This window comes from Vipera ursinii, assembly GCF_947247035.1.
Source record: "Vipera ursinii genome assembly, chromosome: 1".
Classification (NCBI taxonomy): Eukaryota; Metazoa; Chordata; class Lepidosauria; order Squamata; family Viperidae; genus Vipera; species Vipera ursinii.
Genome location: NC_139512.1, coordinates 280,946,642 through 280,967,318, shown reverse-complemented (window position 1 = coordinate 280,967,318; position 20,677 = coordinate 280,946,642). Strand labels below are relative to the sequence as shown.

At 36.8% G+C, this 20,677-nt stretch overlaps 1 protein-coding gene across 3 annotated transcripts in view; it reads left to right on the top strand.

The window, feature by feature from the left end:
* LOC310642600 (uncharacterized protein) overlaps positions 1 to 20,677 on the top strand; it is a 61,290-nt gene that overhangs the window by 22,879 nt on the left and 17,734 nt on the right. For 2 of the 3 annotated variants that reach the window (XM_083366448.1, XM_083366447.1), the window contains exons 1-3: positions 1,226 to 2,055; positions 3,033 to 3,077; positions 14,261 to 14,341. In XM_083366448.1, coding sequence (XP_083222574.1) covers positions 14,291 to 14,341 — 51 coding nt within the window. In that variant the 5' untranslated portion in view covers positions 1,226 to 2,055; positions 3,033 to 3,077; positions 14,261 to 14,290. Of the gene's footprint in view, positions 1 to 1,058; positions 2,056 to 3,032; positions 3,078 to 14,260; positions 14,342 to 20,677 lie in introns of those variants that run through there. The other variant, XR_014492937.1, reaches the window with a different exon arrangement.

Genomic DNA, 20,677 nt, shown 5'->3' with positions numbered 1-20,677 from the left:
TAATGTTTAATCCTACTAGAACATTTTTTTTCTTTAACTTTCTATGGCCTTGGATTGCTAAATCAACACTCAGAAACCACAAGGACCACCCAGTTAAACCAATTCCCTCTTTTTGTGTCCACGTTAGTTCCATTTTTAGAGAATAAATATTAGTTCACATTTTTGGGGAATAAAATAATGATTTTGACTGCATTTCTGTATGCCTTCTCATCCTCCTATTTTTTAAAGTATCTGTGATAGCTACATTTTCTAGAAAAATATTTAATCCAAAAAAGTTTATTTATCATTTGAATTATTTTATGTATCCCATGCCATCATGACAACTCATAGCACACATTTACTGGTCAGGACTGTTCTTCAAAATAAATCCCTTGACTTTCAGGCCCTAACACAATGGTGATAGCCAACACAATGAAATCCCATTTTTAGGGACTCATCTAATTTCATATACACTTTCCTTTTTGAAAAGTTGCGTTAGATCACAGTTCTATTCAGGGTGGGGGGATGGGTAGATCTGTTTACTATCACTTGTATACTTCAGTGAACCAGTTCTCAGCTCCTAATCCATGCTTGCAAACTAGCTGACTACCAGGGAGGTGGGGGATAGAGGTGGCAAGGGGACTTAAATAGGATAGGGATAGGTTGTGGTAGATCACTGGTGGTTCATAGACCAAGTCTGAGAATCATTGAACTATATATAGTTACCGTAGTTGGATTGATTTTTATTTGGCAATAAACATGTTTTTGTACTAAATGCAGTTCTAATATGATTGCAGTTGTTTTTTGGCAGGATCTTTTGTAAAAAACAGATATATGATGGGAAAAGTGTCCAACATTATTTTGAAAAACTGTTGTTTCTGCAGAAATCACAGTGACTATGTGCTCTTGTCTCAGGATAGTACTGCAGCAACTCCAGATCTTTCACTTTCACTTGGCATGCATTGCCACACTTATAAAGTCATTGGTGCTTGATAGAATAAATCTTATATTTCATGTGGATGCTCCTTAATTAATCACACATATTAAAGAACTGTTTTTCTTCCATTCCTATGTTTAAGGTTACTGGATTGCAGAATGAACTAACTAAACTTGGAATTATAAAGAACCAGCAAGATTATGAAAACTTTTGGAAACTTGCTTGGGAGGAGGTTCCTGGCTCAAAGATCAAGGAGAAGCTTCCTGATATAAAAGCAAGAAGCTGAGTATCTTCATAATTTCTGGAAATTGGAATAAGATTCATCTCTGCAGGAAAAACAGACAGCTATTGTGTTTATTCTTTTACTGACCAATATTTTAAATAAGCTCATAATCTCACCAGCAAAGTGGCACCTAGGAGATGAGAAATATGGGTTAGACTATAGATATTAGCAATTTCATTTGTCCATGTCATGTCGGGTGGGAAATTATATGAGATCCACACATATCCACACTAGTTTTGTGCTTTTCGAAAAGCAATTTCTTTCTTTTATTTGGAAGAACACTAGACCCGTTTTTCTTCTATTACTAAGTTTCTTTCTAAATACAGATTAAACCATTTTCAGGAAGTCTGCTAAAGTTCTATCCAAAATAGTCCAGCTAGCCAGAAATCAGGGTGAAGGGGGCATGGGATGAAGTGGGAAGCAGATCAAGAGCCCTGGGAATTTGTTATTCAAGCAACCTGAAAGGTGCTTAATTCTCAACAAAATCCTTCCACGAACTACCTAGCCTTTTATGCCCCAAGCCCTGGAGCACATTTAAGTCTTCAACACTTCACAAAAGGCCGGCAGATTGAGGCTAATCTAATCTCTGGTTTTCCAGAAAGCAGGTAGTGTGACAGAAAATGGATGCTTCCTAGGCCCCATTGAAAAACACAGTGAAATTTGTAATAAAACTCTGGTATTATTCAGCTAATTTTTTTCTGCTAAATTTAGTTATGCTATTTACATCAGAGCTTCAATATTTGCTTTGTGTTTTCCATCTCTAGTGTTTGCTGCTAAATCTTTACTTTTCTCGACTCCAACTGGAATCAAGCCACTCCAGCAAGTTAAAAGCTTTCCAAACAACAGGGTGAAAAAAGTAAGTATATTTTAAAAATCTATTTATGACCTTTTTATTTTTGAATGCTCAGTTTTGCTTTAGGAAATTTGTAGTTTTCAGTAACAAAACAGTTGTGAAATTGTTTTTCGACTACTTAATTCAGTTTCATACAATGAGCAGCTTTCTTTAATCTGGTTCCTTCTAATGTATTGAGTCTGTTAGGTCCCTGCTTAGAGAAAGCTGCAATAAAGGATGAATGAAGATTGCTATCACAAAATGTTTCTTGTGGAAAAAGACCCAGTGAGTCATTTGCTCTTGACTTTAGTACTCCATATTTATATATCTCTGAAATGCCATCTGTTGCAACTAATTTGTAGTAGAGTGATGGTATCATCTAAACCAGGGGTAGGCAATCTTGGCTCTTTTATGACTTGTGGACTTCAATACCCAGAATTCCTGAACCAGCCACTCTGACTCAGGAATTCTGGGAGTTGAAACCCACGAGTCATAAAAGGGCCAGGGTTGCCTACCCCTGATCTAAACTGAAGCCAATTTTGTATAGTATATAGTTTTGTATAGTATATAGTTTTTAAAATAACTTATGCTGAAAGATACATGACTACGTTTCTGAGTAAGAAATGGTGAAAGGGAATAATATACACTGTTCAGTTTTATTTAATTTTGTTAGCACAAGTAGGCCTATCCCACTATAAAGTTTTAATTAACATTACAAACAGCTCAAATGGAGAAATGAGTAGACAAAACAGTGTTTTCTTTTTTAACTGATCTGTAGGCAAAATAGAATATAGGGGATATTCTCATTTGGGCTTTGCACAGGTTGCCAGCGCAAGGCCATAATAGCAGTAATTAGTGTAGAAGTTTAAGAGCCCAATAAATAAATATGGATATGGGTTATATTTTCATTATTAAATAGGATATATTTATCACTTGCCCAACTCTAACACCAATTGCTTCATTTTTATGAAGGGATTATTCAAATTCATTTTTCGTTTTAGGAAGCCAGTCATGATAATACAAATCTTCAGGACCACTGTGCTAAGGTATTGCATTTTTTTTTAAAAAAAATTGATTCTAGAATGTAATGTCAGACTTTATCTTCAGTATGTGCATTTGTTTCACCTAGTAAAATCTGGTTTGTGTAGGTAAGGGATTTTAGACCACATTAACTTTGTTAATGTTTTTTGGGTAAGCGATTTACTTTGTGATTTGTTTGGATAAGTGATTTCTTTTGTTCTTTTTTGTTCACATTATATAAAGTAAAACAAATCTGTATCTCACCGAAGGATTCCATCAATTTCTCCTGAATTATTTTCTGACAGCATAGCAAACTCAGGATTGGCTGGTATTTATAGCCAAAGAATATGAGCTCTTTTCAAAAAAGTTGATCTGTGAATCTATATTTAGCATTATATCTATGCTAAGTGAAGAGTAAAGTTATGTTGAGGAAAACTGAACAGGAAAAAGACAATAATACACCTGTATAAATTGGATTTATATGCAAAAATAATTATAAGCAGTCATGATTAGTAGGTTACAATGAAAAAGGACAAACCACCATGATTAATGTGTTTGCAAATAATTGGAAAAATAAAAAGTGATCACAAAAAAGAGGAGGGACTTTAAGAAATATGACAGAGCCTGAAATGGTTACTAAGGTACATTTATATACTGTTGCTGAATATGACACAGAGAGTTAATAAATTAATTACAGTTAATAAACTGTATCATAAAATGGATGCAAAATTTAAGAGCTGTAATTTACGATGAACCAATGGAAACAGCTATGGAAAAAAAATCACTTAAATTTACTCCAAGCTACAATTTAAAAGTTGTTGGAAGTTGGTCAACATATAAATTTTAATTACCGAAACAATAATTATTAATAAAAATAATAACAGAGCCACTCAGGATCATTCTGTGAGTGAGATGGGCAGTTTTTGCATTTGATAGATATAACAATAGCATATTGTGGGACTTTGACACAATTTAATTCTTTTTTAATATTTGTATTTATTTGTATTTTATTGTTGTTAGCTGCCCTGAGTCCTTTGGGAGATAGGGCAGCATACAAGTCTCATAATAATAATAATAATAATAATAATAATAATAATAATAATAATAATAATAATAATAATAATAAATCAATACATATAGAAAATAATAATAATATACCATCAAACATTAACGTTGCCTATTCCAGATTCTTGGGAAGGACTCGATAGGTGAATAAAAATGCCAAATTCAGTCTGAACATCTGGCTGACTGTGCGATGAACCATAATACAGATATAAAATATTCTATCGATGGAGACTTCCGGTGGCTCCGCGGCGACGGAGGGAGCCTTCCCGGGCTGCCCGCGGCTCAGCTGGTGTTTTTTCGCCCGAAACAGCGCCGATCAGCTGTTCGGGCGAATCTGAAGCCCCCTCCTCGGGAGAAGAGGAGGAGGTGAGCCCCCAGGTGGGGGTTGAGTTCTCCGGGGCCGCCTGAGCTTGGAGCTTGGGCGGCTGAAGGATTGAACTCCCCCGTAGCCTGGGCTGCTCCCAGCTGGCTAGCGTCTCTGCTCCGGACTTCATGGAGCAGAGCCAGGCGTCTGCGACCATCCCTGCTTGAAGGAGAGACTATGAAAGGGAAAGAGCAGGCAGAGCAGTACAAGAGGGAAAGATGAAGAGATGAAGAAGATTTTATTTTACTCTCAAGCTTGATGGACTTTGCTTAAAACTTAAAGTGAAAGTGCGTCACAATTGTAAGTAAAAGATGGCGGCTAAACCTCCCCCTAGAACTTTTCGGAGTGCTGGAAATTCTCCGGTGCAACAACAATCATTGCTGCAGGCGTTGCATTCTCCTGATGTATTGACATCGAAGGATCTTGAAAAACATACCCAGTTAATTTTGGAGTCAATGGGTGTTAAATTTCTACAGATGGAGGAGAAATTGGAGAAATTGGAGCAGAGAATGGAAGAAAGGATGGAACAGAAACTTAGAGAAATGAAGGTAGACATTTTGTCCTCAGTGCAAAAAGTTGCTAAATGTGTGGAGGTGCTGGATGATCAAGTGCAAGATTTGATTCAAAAGAATGCTTTATTAGAAGCAAAAGTATTGGAAATTGAAGATTTAAAAGACAAAATCGACAGTGAACAGAGCTTGGCTTAATTTTACCAGATGCAGTTTGCTGTGAGAATTAGAGGCCTAAAAGAGAATATTAAGGAAGATTTAAAGCAGCTGGTTTCTGAGGCTTTTGAGGGAGTATTGAACCATCCAGCATCTGAATTAAAACAAGGTATGGACAAAGTGTTTCGTGTGAATTCGTGGATTGCTAAACAGAGAAAGTTGCCTAGAGATGTGGTGGTTTATTTTGTAAAAAGGGAAATTAGAGATGAAGTTATACAAGCTGCCTACGATACCAAAGTTGTGATTGCTGGTCAACAAGTTTTGGTTCTAAAAGAAATTCCTCCAAAGATTTTAAAGAGAAGGAAGGATTTTATATTTCTTGTGCAAGAGCTCAAGCAAAGAGATATAAGGTTCAGATGGGAGATCCCAGCTGGGTTGAGCTTCATGTATGATGGCAAAAGGTACTGTTTGAGTAATGTGAAGCAAGCGCATGATTTTTATAATAATGTCTTGAAAGTAACCCCATCAACACTTCTGGAAGCTGCAGAGGGATCTGGAGAAGGAGAACATCAAGAGGATGAAGATGCACAGATAGACGAGAAGGGTACAGGAGGAGTTCAAGCTGCAACTCTTTTGGATGATCTTAGAGAACAGAGGGTGACGCGTGCTGCCTTAAAACGCTCAAAAAAGGAAAAAAAATAAGATCAGTAGAAATCTATGGAACTTCCACAAAATATTTATAGTTAAGTGGTAGTTGTGTTTTTTTTTTAAAAAAAAAAAAGTTTTGGGATGCTATGTATGGTAATAGATTTTTTTTTTTAATTTGGAATTAATGGACAACTTACTACAGAGGAAGAGGAAGAAAGTTTTGTGGGTTAATGTGGGTTAATTTGTGTAAGAACTATTTATTAATGTGCAAATGAGAATATGTTAAGGTAATAGTGAATTGTGGAAGAATATAGATGGGAATGATGCTAGTTTTCTTTTATTTTAGTTTTTTATATATATTTAGTATTATTAAGGATTGGTTTACTATATACAAGCTAGAGAGTGATGGATTTTAGAGTTTATAATTGTTAGTATATGATTGTTTATGATTGCCTTTTAGATATATACCTTGTATTTTGCTCTGGGAAGTCGGGGGGGGGGGGAGGGGGGAGGAGGGGAAGTGGAGGGGGGGAGGTAGGGGAGGGAGGAGGGGGAGGGGGAGGGGGGGAGATAGGGGGGAGGTAGGGAGGGGAGGAGGGAGGGGGAAGGTGGGTTTTTTTAAAGGAAAATTGTATTTTATAAAACTTTTCAATAAAAAAAAAAAAAAATATTCTATCGATGGTATATACCTCAATCTACAGTTGCCAGGATAGATAAAGCACATAACAACAAGCATTGGAAATGCCATAAGAAAGAAGGACCATGAGGTTGAAGGCTCGTTCTCTGAGCTTGTGGGTTGATTTCCAAATGTTTTGTTACTAAGCTAGGTAACATCTTCAGCGGAGTTCAGCTTGATTAATGTGTTGATTATTAAAGTTCAGTTTATATCTTCAGCAGAGATATAAACAGAAGGACATTGACACTGACATCCCCTAAACTCTGCTGACGATGTTACCTAGCTTGATAACAAAATGTTTGGAAATCAACCCATAAGTTCGAACAACGAATGTTCACCCCTCATCCTACATCCGAACTCAGATATTCACCACTCTTGCAAAGAAAGAACATGTTACCGCATGTAGCGTTCATACAAAAAAACCCTCAAAACTGTTAGAAATAAGTGAATCAAAAAAATCCATTGAACTGAAACCACAGATATTTCTACTAGGCATAATTCCAGAAAAACTAAGTGAAAAATACTGCAATTTACTACGATACATGTTGATCATAGCAAGAATAAACCTAGCACAATATTGGAAAAAAGATACATTGCCTACAATATCATTCTGGGAGACTAAAATTGTATAATATATCCATAAAGGAAGTTTAAGAAAATTCAGGCAAAAATGGCTCCCATTCATATACTGTATCACAGAGCAAGGCAAATTTAAATATCTGGAATATCCTTTTAGAACTTAAATAGAAACAAACAACAATCCCTAATATTTGATGCAAAATTCAAATAATTTAATTATGACCAATAGTGGGGATACAGATGGAAGAGAAAGGGGGATATAATGTATGGTTTATAATACTGCAATATATTTTTGTTTTTTTACAATTTAAATATGGTAGATTTTTCTTATCATCTTGCTTTTTTCTTCTTTTTTCTATTTCTTTCACATTGCAGTATTTGCTTTAAAAAATACTCTTTGTATTTCAACACTTTAATAATCAACCCATTAAAACAGATGAAGAAGATTGGATCATCTGTTTCATTCCTGGTTCAGTAGTTTTGGAGGATTGTGATAGGTTTTAAGTTACATTGGAAAGAAATTAACAATACTTTTTCCTTCCTCGTAGCTATTCAGTTGCATGTAAGGCCAAGGTAAGATTTGAGAAAGCTACCCTTAGCCTCTGATCAGGCCAAAAGAAGGGTATGCACCAGAGAAAGATTCTTTAAGCACTCCTTCAATTTGATTGGCTTTAAGCCAGTTATGAAAGAGTTTCATGGCTGAATTGGAAAAAAAAAGCTCATTGATGCTATCTGCATGACTTGGGGAGCACAGCTACAGAACCTTAAGTTCCACCTTTTTTGCATCCACCCTAGATCTGGTGCTTATAAGCATGTAGCCTATGGTGAATTATGAGTAGTTAATAGATTGTTAAACGACTATTCAATTAATATAATGCATTGCAGACTTAATTTTTCATAATTTGTCTATTCCAAAGTTTTTCAAAGTGGCCCATATCGACCCCCATGGGTCAATGGGACTATCCATCATTGTTGTTGTTATTATTATTCAAAGTAATATTAGTTAAAGTGCCATTTGTTAAATTATTTTCATATAATGTTTGGGAGTCACTGAACAATCTGAAACTTCATGAAGAGGTTGATGAGCTGAAGTTGGTCACCCCTGGCCCTAATCCTTTTGACAAATGTATCTAATCTATCTGCATGTGGCAAGCACTTTTTATGTCAATATATAGGGACATCAGTCTGAGGTGACCCCATGAACTCTCATCATTCAGAATGATACCAAAATGCTTTACTTTGGGTTGGAAAGCAAAATCTTTTCAGAATATGCCTTGGAAATTTTCCTGTAGATGCCTTCTAGTTGACATCTGTAATTGTTCCCCAAAGGAGGGAGGATTAGTGGAGATGTCACCAAACCGTTAGGAGGCCCTTCTTGCCTTTCATCCCGCCCCAGTCAAAGGTAGGCCACATGGACCCATGTTTACCTGGCCTAAAATAAATATATCTTGGCTGAATCCTTATTACTGTGAGGCAGAGTGAATCAAGGGAAATTGTTCACATATATGTGAGAGAAATAAAATGGAGGAATGAAAAAGCACCTTTTCATACATTTGAATAGCCACTGTTTTTTGGGACTAAAATCGAATGCATTTCAGGTTATCATTTGTGAGATAAACTCCTCAAACTAATCGACGCACTGGTGGAAATAATTAAGAGAAATGAGGCATTTTTTAAATGATCCCTTTATATGTTCATCTACCAAGTTTAACAACTTTAGTTATTTTTTTCTGAACTAATGATAATTAACCTACTATACTTACAGAGTTCGAACATAGTTGATTTATTTTCTTTTGTATAAGTAACTTTAAATAGCAGAGCAGATAATAGAAAATGGATAAAAATGCAAACTAAAGATCATAGTTCCACATATTTCATATTGTAAGCTACCATAGTTATATACAGTATTTCAATAATATTTCATAATTGTAGAAAGAAGCAAGTTAGCAGGGGGGGTTTACTTTGGAAAGGAAATGGGATGAGAAGGGAAATGACAAAAAATATGCCTGATAAACACACGTATCCAACATCCTTTTTTCAGAATTAAGGCACTTTTTTTAAAAAAAAAAGCCATACATTTTTAAGATTGTTTAATGACTATTTTGTTATAATTTGCTATATCTTGTCTCTTGGTATAGCTTTTCCCAACCTATTTTTCTGTATAGCCTTTGAGACTAGAAATCCAGTATAACCCAGTTTATCAATTGGCTCCAATACAACTGGATATTTTACCAGAATAGATCAGAGTTTGAAGCATAACAATGTGTTTCCAATAGCATCCAGTCAATATTTATAGTTATCTCAATCTTGATGTGTTTCTGAATTTGTTAATATTAATCTGGGATATGCTGTAGAGATATACAGTTTGATAGTGATGGTGGAGAAGGATTCAATTAGCTAAAAAAGATTCTAAGCTAAAACTAGCTTAGAAAATAATCCCAGCTTTGCTATAAGAATAATTAACTATGTAGACAAGTCAATTATTAGTGCAAACACTCAAATTTTAGTTTACAAATGTGACTCCCAAAAGAGAATATTTGGTTCCTTGTATGATAAGCATTTCTCAGGAATGCAAGAAAGTTATTGAATTAGACTAACAAGTTTCAAAATGAAATATAAATGTAAATTTGAGTTAGATTATGAGATTCATCATCCCAGTCTATGAGTTTAATGTGGACAGACGATACATTGGGTCTAATTCAGGTATCTGTGCAGAATCTTGACAACTTTTAAAAAATTATTTTATAGTGCTTGTATGACAAAGTGTTAGATGTAAACAAAACTGTATATGGACAAATATTATGTTTTACCTTGTGCCTATTAATATCTTCACTATAATGTAATTCTTAATTGGACTAATGGACAGATTCTAGCAACATTGTGAGATGAAGTTTGTTTTCAATTGACTAGTCTATATCAGATATAGACATGTGTGTATGTATATGTATGTGTGTACACACAAACACACACGTGCTTACATACATGTGTGCATATTGTATATACAATTCAAGAGAACCAATGATAAAGGACGTAAATGTTTTCTACACAGTTGCCTTAAGGATATACTGCTTTGTGTGCCATCTGACCTTAGTTGTGAAGGTATCACTAATGATGTGCTAGTTGTCAAGGATGTATCAGCATGCTGCAGCTAACACCAATAGTATCGCTCACTGCAGTGCTGGCACACTTTGACTGCTTAGTGCAAAAATCTGTCACTAAAAAGATTGTGAAGGGATAAGAGACAAACCTGGGAGCATTGTTTATCTTACTGGGGAAATGCAATCCACGTGTGCTCAGAGAACAAGTCTGCTTGAAAAAGACCCAATCGTGTTCCGTGTTCCGAGGTATATTGTGTGATTTGTTTTACTCTGGCAATAAATTGCCTTACTCACTGGCATTTCTTTCATGTTTGTAAGTGAGAATGTTGGGTTAGTGTCAGATTGTGATTTGTATATGCTGCAATGCATTTTGCAGCCGTGGTAAGGTAGAGATTGGGTTTGGATTTTTCTGAAAGGAAGGAAAAAAGAGTTTCGATCTTGAGCTGATGTGCTTCTTGAGCCTAAACAATCAGGATCTTTATAGGGTGCCAAGGACCAGAGAGACAATAGTCGAATTTCATACCCCAGAGCCATGTACCTATTTCTGAATCAATCAGATCTTGCAATATTTACTCATGGTTTGGCTCCATTATGATAGTAGAAGGCTGCAGTGTGAGCTATTAAAGAAAAGTAAGAGTATCCAGAAGTTTTGTTGGGTAAAAATTGCAGTAATAAGGCTGCTCACTCATGCATAGTATGGTAATCAAATCACACCTGTGATGAAACTGCATTGGTGTTCAGTTGTCTCCTAGATGGTGTTTTAATATTTTAAAATAGTTTGGGGTAGGCTATCCTGGGAACTGCCTTTCTTATAAGGAGCCTGTTTAGCTACCTCTTTTTATTTTAAATTTTTAGAAGGGTGTAGATCACGATTTTTTTTTGAAAATATTTTAACAGGGATGTTAACAGTTTATTAATTAGCTTTCACATGTTTACTGTGGCTAACAAACTTCATTCTTAAATGGAAAGATGCGATACAAGCATAGTAAAGATGTTTTTCCATTCTGAAAAAAAGACTGGTGAGATCTTACATGAATATTTTGAGCATTCTCTCTTTCTTCCCCCAGGCCCCACTAGTTCACTTTTCTTTCATTGTTTTGCTTTCACCCCATTTTCTTTTTTTTAACTTTAAAAAAAAACTTAGCCAGAATTTTTTAGGGGCAGGAAGAAAGAATTACTTATTTAATTCTTTGCTTCAGATTTTCTTCAACTCCAAACTTGGCTTCAGCTTTTAATGTGTTCATGAATTCCACCAAGCACGACTGTGGTTCAATCCAGTCTGAGTTTGATAAATTTCAAAATACAGTATGTCCCTAAGCTTAGTGGGGAACTTTTTCTTTTATTTCTTTTATTTTTCCTGTGGCCCCCGATAGCATCTCTTGCTCTTCCTCAAGCCCCAAATCTCTGCTACTTTCCTGTATCTGATGAAAATATTATTGCTTCGCTGCTCCCATTCTTTGAAACGATTCTTTAGGGCCTAAGTTTGCAGTTTGCTTTTCATCTTGCCTTTTGTTTCTGGAAACTCAGTTTTGCTCACCAGCTTTTTACACTTATTCTCAACCTATTTTCCCACCATTGAGTGTTCCCAAAGACTCTGTTCCTCATTGCTTTACCAACTTTTTCATCTGTTGTTTTATCATAATCTGAGCCATGGTGGCACAGTGGTTAGAATGCAGTATTTCAGACTAATTCTGCTGACTGCCGTCTGCCAGCAGTTCAGCAGTTCAATCCTCACCGGCTCAAGGTTAACTCAACCTTCCATCCTTCCGAGATCAGTAAAATGAGGATCCAGATTATTGGGGGACAATATGCTAACTCTGTAAATTGCTTAGAGAGGACTGTAAACCACAGTGCAGTAGAATATAGGCCTAAGTGCTATTACTATTTTCTTTTCTTTTTTTGAAAATACATTGAATACACACTTTGGAGACCCTTTGTCTCAGGTTGTCTTGCTTCCCTTATTAAATGTTGATGTTTCTTAAAAACTGTGAGAATAATTTTCATTTTCTGTTACTGAAATCTTCATTTAGGGGATTTAGAACGTGGGCATCTCATGCTTTGATTGCACCATTCTCAAGTTTCCTTTTGATAGTCTATTCTGCAGATAACATACTTGAGATCAAGTTTGAGCTGTTACTAGATATTCGCTTTTGGGGATTAGAATCAATAAATCGATGCATTTTGTTTAGTTCTATTTGTAAACTGTGTGTGTGTGTGAGAGAGAGAGAGAGGGAGGGAGAGAGAGACAAGAAAGAACAGAAATTTATTGTTTACAATGTAAGTGTAAAATAGAAGTGTAAAATACATGTGCCACAGATTCAGGAAGAGTGATATGCTGTCCTCTCTTTGTTCAGCTGGGTTGTGCTTAAACTAAACAACTTGTTGTAACACAGATGTTTGTAGTGGTAGATATTCTGCTTGGGCAAAACCAGGGTGCAGCAACTTCGTGACTTAATAGGAACCTTAAATTGGTGAACCAATGTGTTTGGAAAACTATTTCCAATTAATTTACATTTTGCAAATGTTGCTGCTTTTTTTTTAACAAAGTAGCTTCCTTCTAGGACTTCCAAATTACAAATTTTAAATTATGAAAATGTGTAAATGGCTTGGATTAAATTAGCTGCACAACTGTAACTTTTGTGCAAGTTTGATACCGATACATTGTTTTAATACCGATTTTTGTGACATTCTCCTGAAACAGAAGCAAGTGTTCACAGGTGTCACTCTGTTGAAATAATGACTCCTCCTGAAATCCTGTTTGGTTTATTCTTCCTTTCTAATGTATGGTTATGTTAGTTTGCCATAGGTTTGCCAAAGGGCTGAAATATCCATTCAGTTGGCCGTTGAATGAACTGTATTTACATCCATGTGCGATGGCATCATGAAATAATGGCATTGATTGACAGGTTATAGTCATAAGGTCTACGAGGAGAATTGAGATGCACTTCATCTCTTTACATAAACGTATGACATGTTTATGAATTCCTTTTATTTCCTTTGTTCCTACTTCTTTGTAATGTCTGCAGTTCTTGAAATATGGGATGTTTCATTCTCAATCCTTGCAAATTTGGCTGTCGTGCACTTCTAAACCATCTTTCCAGAATCCTGAAAACAGAAGAATGGAATTCTGTAGGGATTTTTTTGTTTGTTTGTTTTTGATACTTCCATTTAGCATATTCCCCAGTAACTGGAGCAGTAATATAGCAATACACTAAAAGTGGGGAATCTGGTACTTTCCAGAGGTTGTGATACCAATTTCAATTACTCTCACTTGTGTTTTTTCTGAGGGTTGTGAATAACTGGGTGGAGCCTTATCTATATCTCAGAGTCCCAAACCTCTTAGTTGGAAGATCTCAGTTTAGGAAAGTTTGTTTTCAGTAAATCAATATATTTAACTATAGCTTTTATTAATGTTAATAATTTTCCTCAGTGAAAAAGAAAGGCTAGGCTTAATTTTAATCCTATTTCTGCTTCCATTTGTTCTGCATTTTATAAATTAATTTGTGTTGGCTGTAATGAGATAATGATTATTATTAATTTAAAAAATGAGGAATGTATACAGTGGTCTCCATTTGCTGATGAATGGACATATTCGGTGGGATCGTAAAAAAAACTCCACTTGAAAATATATATTTGAACATTACAATTGTGCAGATCCTATGTATAAATCTCTTCCAAAACCCTTGATAGAAAAATAGTCAGTACCTAGCAGAATATTCAGTTCCCTTGGTTAAGAGGGAAAGTGGGCTAAACAAGCTTTATGTTAATGTTGTTTGAATTTTTAATATTATGGAAACAAATATGTAGGAAACAACTAAATTGATGGAGTGCACCACATTGTATAAACTTATTGTCAAGCAAGAACATCTGATTGACATTTTATCCTAATGCTCATAAAATTAGACTGAATAGCTTTATTTGTGAACAGATTATTCATTTTTTCGACTATTATTTTTCAGCCAAAGGGGTTAAAACAATTTCACCTTTTCATAATGAATTATCTCTTTGCTACTGGGTAAATTGATTTTGTTCTAGTTTTCTGTAAGAGTAAAAAAATAATCATTCATTGTCCCCCTACCAATTTTCATGTCAGACTGCAAATCTTTTGTTGCAGTCTGTGGATATTTGTCGGCCATCAACTCCTATGAAAATGAAGATGAAAAGCCAACAGCAAATGGAGCAAATGTTTTCCAAGGTAAGAGGGGGGGAAAAAATCAGGCCTTTCTACCATTTGAAACAACTGGCTTAAGGCTGGTGAATGAGATTGGGACAGCTAACATTTTGCTGCTGTATAAAGTATTGTTTGACCTTTCAGAGCTGCATGAAGGACTTTGAACGCTGAAAATATGTGCAGGGTCGGCTAATAATTATATTATTATATTATACAAATTATTATTTGGGGCATTTTCTTCACTTCTTTCCGCATTAGAATTCTGTTTAAATTGGTATTTGAATAATGAAAGGTTTCTGTGGCCTTCTGTTCAGCTATCTAGAATCTAGATAGCCTTTCTATTCCGCTTTAAATTTAGAAAAAATTTTTGTCTTTCAAAGCAGAATTCTTTCCTATCTCAATTTTGCCATGTTTTGACCTCTGATTGATCGCCATCAGTCACATGGCTCAATCACTGACTTCTCATAAAGAATAAAAGGACAGAGGATTTCTGAGGCAAGATTTTGTTCATTTTGCCTCAAGATATTCTCCAGGTTAATGTGTGAATATAGTTGCTGCCTGAGATTATTCATATAAGACTTCAGTATTTGAAAGGCTAGGATAAAGCCATATTAGAACATAAATGTTAGAAAGTTTTACTAATAAGACACAACAAACATTCCAGATACTCTTTGAAAACATTCTTGCTGAAGTTCTAACAATAGAAATAGTGGAAAAGTTAAATTGCTTATAGCTAAATGGGGTGGTTCTCCACATAGGCATTTAATGAACTATACGTAGATAACTGTACATAAGAATAAGACATAGCCTTCAAGGCAGATTATATGATAAATTATGCAACATTTTCACCCTCATTCAGTGGTTCTAATTATTGACATCACTTTATGTATACAAGTAGTTCTCAACATATAGCTTTAGTGGAGCCTGTCCAGTAAAGCAGCATATTGTAAGGTTCATTAAGGGAACCAATGGTTTGCTATACAGGTGGTCCTCAACTTATGACCATAACTGAGCCCAACATTTGTATAATGATGATGATGAAGAAGAAGAAGATGATGATGATGATGTTGTTGGAAGGGACCTTGGAGGTCATTTAGTCCAACCCCGTGCTCAGGCAGGAAACCCTATACCATTTCAGACAAAATGGCTGTCCAGTCTCTTTTTAAAAACTTCCAGTGTTGGAGTATTCAAATTCTGGAGGCAGGTTGTTCCACTGATTAATTGTCCTCACTGTCAGGAAATTTCTCCTTAGTTCTAGGTTGCTTCTCTCTTTGGTTAGTTTCCATCCATTGCTTCTTGTCCTGCCTTCAGGTTCTTGGAGAATAGCTTGACTCCCTCTTCTTTGTGGCAACCCCTCGTCTTTCTCTTCATTAAACTAGACATACCCAATTCCAGTAACCGTTCCTTAGGTGTTTTGGCCTACAGTCCCCTAATCATCTTTGTTGCTCTTCTCTGCACTCTTTCTAGAGTCTCAACATCTTTTTTACATTGGGGTGACCAAAACTGGATGCAGTATTCCAAGTGTGGCCTTACCAAGGCATTGTAAAGTGGTGTAAACACTTCATGTGTTGCTAATTGAGACATTTTGTCAAGTGAGTTTTGCCCCATTCTATGACCTTTCTTGCCACAGTTGTTTTTTTTTTATTAAAAAGTTTTAACATACAATTTTTCCCCTTACAAATCCCCCCTCCCCCTCCCTTCTCCCTCCCCCCTTCCTCTCCCCCCTCCCCCCCTCCCCCCCACTTCCCAGAGCTAAATACAAGGTATATATAAGAAAAAAAGCAAACATAAACAACCATATGCTAACAACCCTAAACTCTAAAATCTATCACTCTCTAGCTTATATAGGATAAAACAAACCTTAATAATATTAAATATATATATAAAAGAAAAAAGAGTTATTCAAATACTACATAATACTTCTTAACCCTATACTTGTCCTAAATAAACTCATTCCATTTTCTCCATTCCATAATATAACATTCTTACAAATAATCTTTCAAATTGACCAAAATCTTCACCACCTCAACCAGATCAGAAAACTTTAAAGTCAACTCTTCTGTAGTCGGCAGTTCCTCCTCCAGTACAGCACTATCAAAAGTCTTGCTGCCGTAGTTAAATTCAACATCAACTTAATGTCCAAAACTGTAACATCTATAATTATTCCAGGCAAAAAAAATTGCGAACAAAACTTTAACCTCCATTTAAAAATCTTCTGTATATTCCACCAAACTTTCATCCAAAAAACCTCAACCTTTCCACAAATCCACCACATATAAAAATATATTGCGTCTTCACCCAAATCTTTTCCCACCTCCCATTACTTAACTATAAGTACATTGTAAAAGTTCCATAGACTTCTGCTAATCCTACTATTTTCTCTTTTTGGATTGTTTTAAAGCAGCACGCGTCACCCTCTGTTCTATAGGATCATCCAGCGAAGTTGTAACTTGATCTCCTCCAACACTGTTCTCTTCTATCTGTCCATCTTCAGCCTCTTGATGATCTCCTTCTCCAGATCCCTTTGCAGCTTCCAGAAGTGTTAATGGCGTTGCTTTTAAAACATTATTGTAAAAATCACGCGCTTGCATCACAGTAACCAGACGGTACCTTTTACCTTCATGCATCACCATCAACCCAACTGGGATCTCCCATCTGAACCTTATATCTCGTTGCTTGAGCTCTTGCACAAGAAATGTAAAATCCTTCCTTCTCCTTAAAATCTTTGGAGGAATTTCTTTTAGAACCAAAACTTCTTGATCAGCAATCACAACTTTAGTATCATAAGCAGCTCGTATAACTTCATCTCTAATTTCCCTTTTTGCAAAATAAACCACCACATCTCTAGGCAACTTTCTCTGTCTAGCAATCCATGAATTCACACGAAACACTTTATCCATGCCTCCTTTTATTTCGGATGCTGGCTGTTTCAATACTACTTCGAGAGCCTCAGAAACCAGCTGCTTTAGATCTTCCTTAATATTCTCCTTTAAGCCTCTAATTCTAATGGCAAACTGCATCTGGTAATATTGAGCAAGACTCAGTTCTTTATCCATTTTGTCTCTTAAATCTTCGTTCTCCAATACTTTTGCTTCTAATATAGCATTCTTTTGAGTCAAGTCTTCCACTTTTTCCTCCAATTCTTCCACACATTCAGCCACTTTATACACTGAAGACAAGATGTCTGCCTTCATCACTCTGAACTTCTGTTCCATCCTCTCCTCCATTCTCTCCTCCAATTTCTCCAATTTCTCCTCCATCTGTGCAAATCTATCATTAATTAGTTCCAAAATTACCTGGGTATGTTTTTCAAGAGCATCTTGTAAGTCCTTCGATGTCAATACATCAGGAGGATGCAACGCCTGCAATAATGATTGTTGCACCGGAGAAGTTCCAGCACTCCGAAGAGTTTTAGGGGGTGGTTTAGCCGCCATCTTTTACTTTCAATTGTGACGCACTTTCACTTCAAATTTAAAATTCAAAAAAGTCCATCAAGCTCGAGAGTAAAGTATAATAATCCTCTTCACCTTTTCCTCTTGTACCGCTCTGCCTGCTCCTTTAATCCATAGTCATTCCTTCAAGCAGGGGTGGTCGCAGACGCCTGGCTCCGCTCCAAGAAATCAGGAGCAGAGGCGCTGGCCAGCTGGGAGCAGCCCAGGCTACGGGGGAGTTCAATCCTTCAGCCGCCCAAGCCATAAGCTCAGGCGGCCCCGGAGAACTCTACCCCTACCTGGGGGCTCACCCCCTCCTCTTCTCCTGAGGAGGGGGCTTCAAATTCGCCCGAACAGCTGATCGGCGCTGTTTCGGGCGAAAATAACTCAGCTGAGCCGCGGGCAGCCCGGGAAGGCTGTCTCCGGCGCCGCGCAGCCACCGGAAGTCCACCACAGTTGTTAAATGAATCACTAGTTGTTCAGTTAGTACCAAGGTTGTTAAAGTGAATCTGGCTTCCCCATTGACTTTGCTTGTCAGAAGGTCACAAAAATTGATCACATGATCCCAGGTCACTGCAACTGTCATAAATACATTCCAGTTGCCAAGCATCTGAACTTTGAGCCTTGACTACAGGGATGCTGCAACAGTGTGAAAAATGGACATAAGGATTTGATGTATTATATTTTCCCTCCATAGAGCCAATCTATTTACTGATGTGTTGTATCAATTCCTATAATACCTAGTCCTAATGGCCTTTGGCTAGCCAGAGACTATGGGAGTTGATATCCAATGAATCTGCACTGTTTAATTTGTGGAATTTTGTGAAGCAAAACTTTTGGTAGCAGGTGTCACATCTAGTACACTGAGGAAAGGCAAGAACTACAGTGGGTAGGACAATGATACAAACTGCACCCACTTTGGGCCATGCTGGGGAATTACCGTATTTTCCGGCGTATAAGACTACTTTTTAACCCATGAAAATCTTCTCAAAAGTCAGGGTTCGTCTTATACACCGGGTGCTGAAAATTTAGGGACAGGGCTGGCTGGAAAACCTGGAGCGGATCTCCCATTTAGTCTGCGCAGGGAAAGCGGGACCAATTGGAGAAGAAGCTGCAGTCTGTGATTTTTTACAGGCTGGGGTCTGGGCGTCTTTTCTTCTAAAGTTGAAGAGCAGCTGTAGTATATCCCAACTTGAAAGGCAGGTGGGGAAGGCAGCAGCCAGAGCAGCGGCTTAGCTCTAAGGACACATTTGACTCAGGAACTGGGCGGGCTGGCTGGAAAACCTGGAGCGGATCTCCCATTTGGTCTTTTTTTAAAAAAATCCCATTTATATCCTGCCTTTCTCCGAAGACTCAGGGTGGGTTACAATTTAAAGCACAAATCAATGTGCTTAGCAATAGCCTTCATTCTGTGTATATGCCTGTTTATTAGGGCTTTCACCCCCCCCCCAAGCAGCATTATTACAAAGTCAGCTTATTGCCCCCAACAATCTGGGTCCTCATTTTACCTACCTCGGAAGGATGGAAGGCTAAGTCAACCTTGAGCCTGGTGGGATGCGAACCTGCACTAATTGCAGGCAGCTGGTGTTACTTAAGGCTCTGCACAGGGAAAGCTTTAGAGTGAATTAGGAAAAGTGAAAAAGTGAATTAGGAAAATAGGGAACGGTTGCTGGAATTGGGTATGTGTAGTTTAACGAAGAGAAGGGTGAGGGGTGACATGATAGCAGTGATCCAATATCTCAGGGGCTGCCACAAAGAAGAGGGAGCCAAGCTATTCTCCAAAGCACCTGAAAGCAGGACAAGAAGCAATGGATGGAAACTAGTCAAGGAGAGAAGCAACCTAGAACTAAGGAGAAACTTCCTGACAGTTAGAACAATTAACCAGTGGAACAACCTGCCTCCAGAAGTGGTGAATGCTCCAACACTGGAAGTTTTTAAGAAGAGACTGGACAGCCATTTGTCTGAAATGGTATAGGGTTTCCTGCCTTAGCAGGGGGTTGGACTAGATGACCTCCAAGGTCCCCTCCAACTTATTATTATTATTATTATTATTATTATTATTATTATTATTATTATTATTATTATTATTATTATAGTTTAATCCACTTGCACTGTTTTATGTTTACATGTTTGATGACAAACAGCCTTATGTTTATAAGTGACAGTTTTCCTACCAAGCACTTGCATGTCATAAGCATTTGAATTAAAATTACCATATTAAAATCAAATCTGATGTTTTTTAATTTTTATTTGGTGTGCGTTGGAAGAGGGGTAGTCTTATACGGCGAGTATAGCCCAAACCCTATAATTTCGCAGGAAATGTAGGGGGTCGTCTTATACACCCAGTCGTCTTATACACCGGAAAATACGGTAAATTTATTGTAGGACTTACACTACAATTTTTTACATATTTTCTGCCTTGAAGTAGTTTAAAAACTTTTTTTCCTATTGCGTTACATTGAGATAGTATTATAAATGTTCAATTTTTGGATAGGACATGTAAACACATTGTGTAATCTTTGGCATTTGCAATATCTGTCTTTCAATCTTTTTAAACAAACTCAACTGCACTTTATTTCATAAAAACATGGTATCTGAAATAATGTTTGAAAATATTTTAAATGCCTGGGTTTTTTAATTATTGGTTTTAGAAGAACATACTGCCGATGGGGCATCAGGCTAATTTAATTCTCCTTTATTTAGCTTAGATCAGTAGGCCATCCACAGCAAGATTAGATTTTTCAGTATGAATAAAATACAACCATCCTAGCTAGTGGTGGTTGTTACCTTTCCTTAAAAGCAAAGACTGTAGTTAAGCATGGTTAATACACTCCATTGGTTTCACGGAGACAAGCAGTGTAACTGTTTTTTACTTGCAAGATAACTTTTTCTGCAGTGTGACTTTAGGGACTGGTAAATGGGGTTTCAA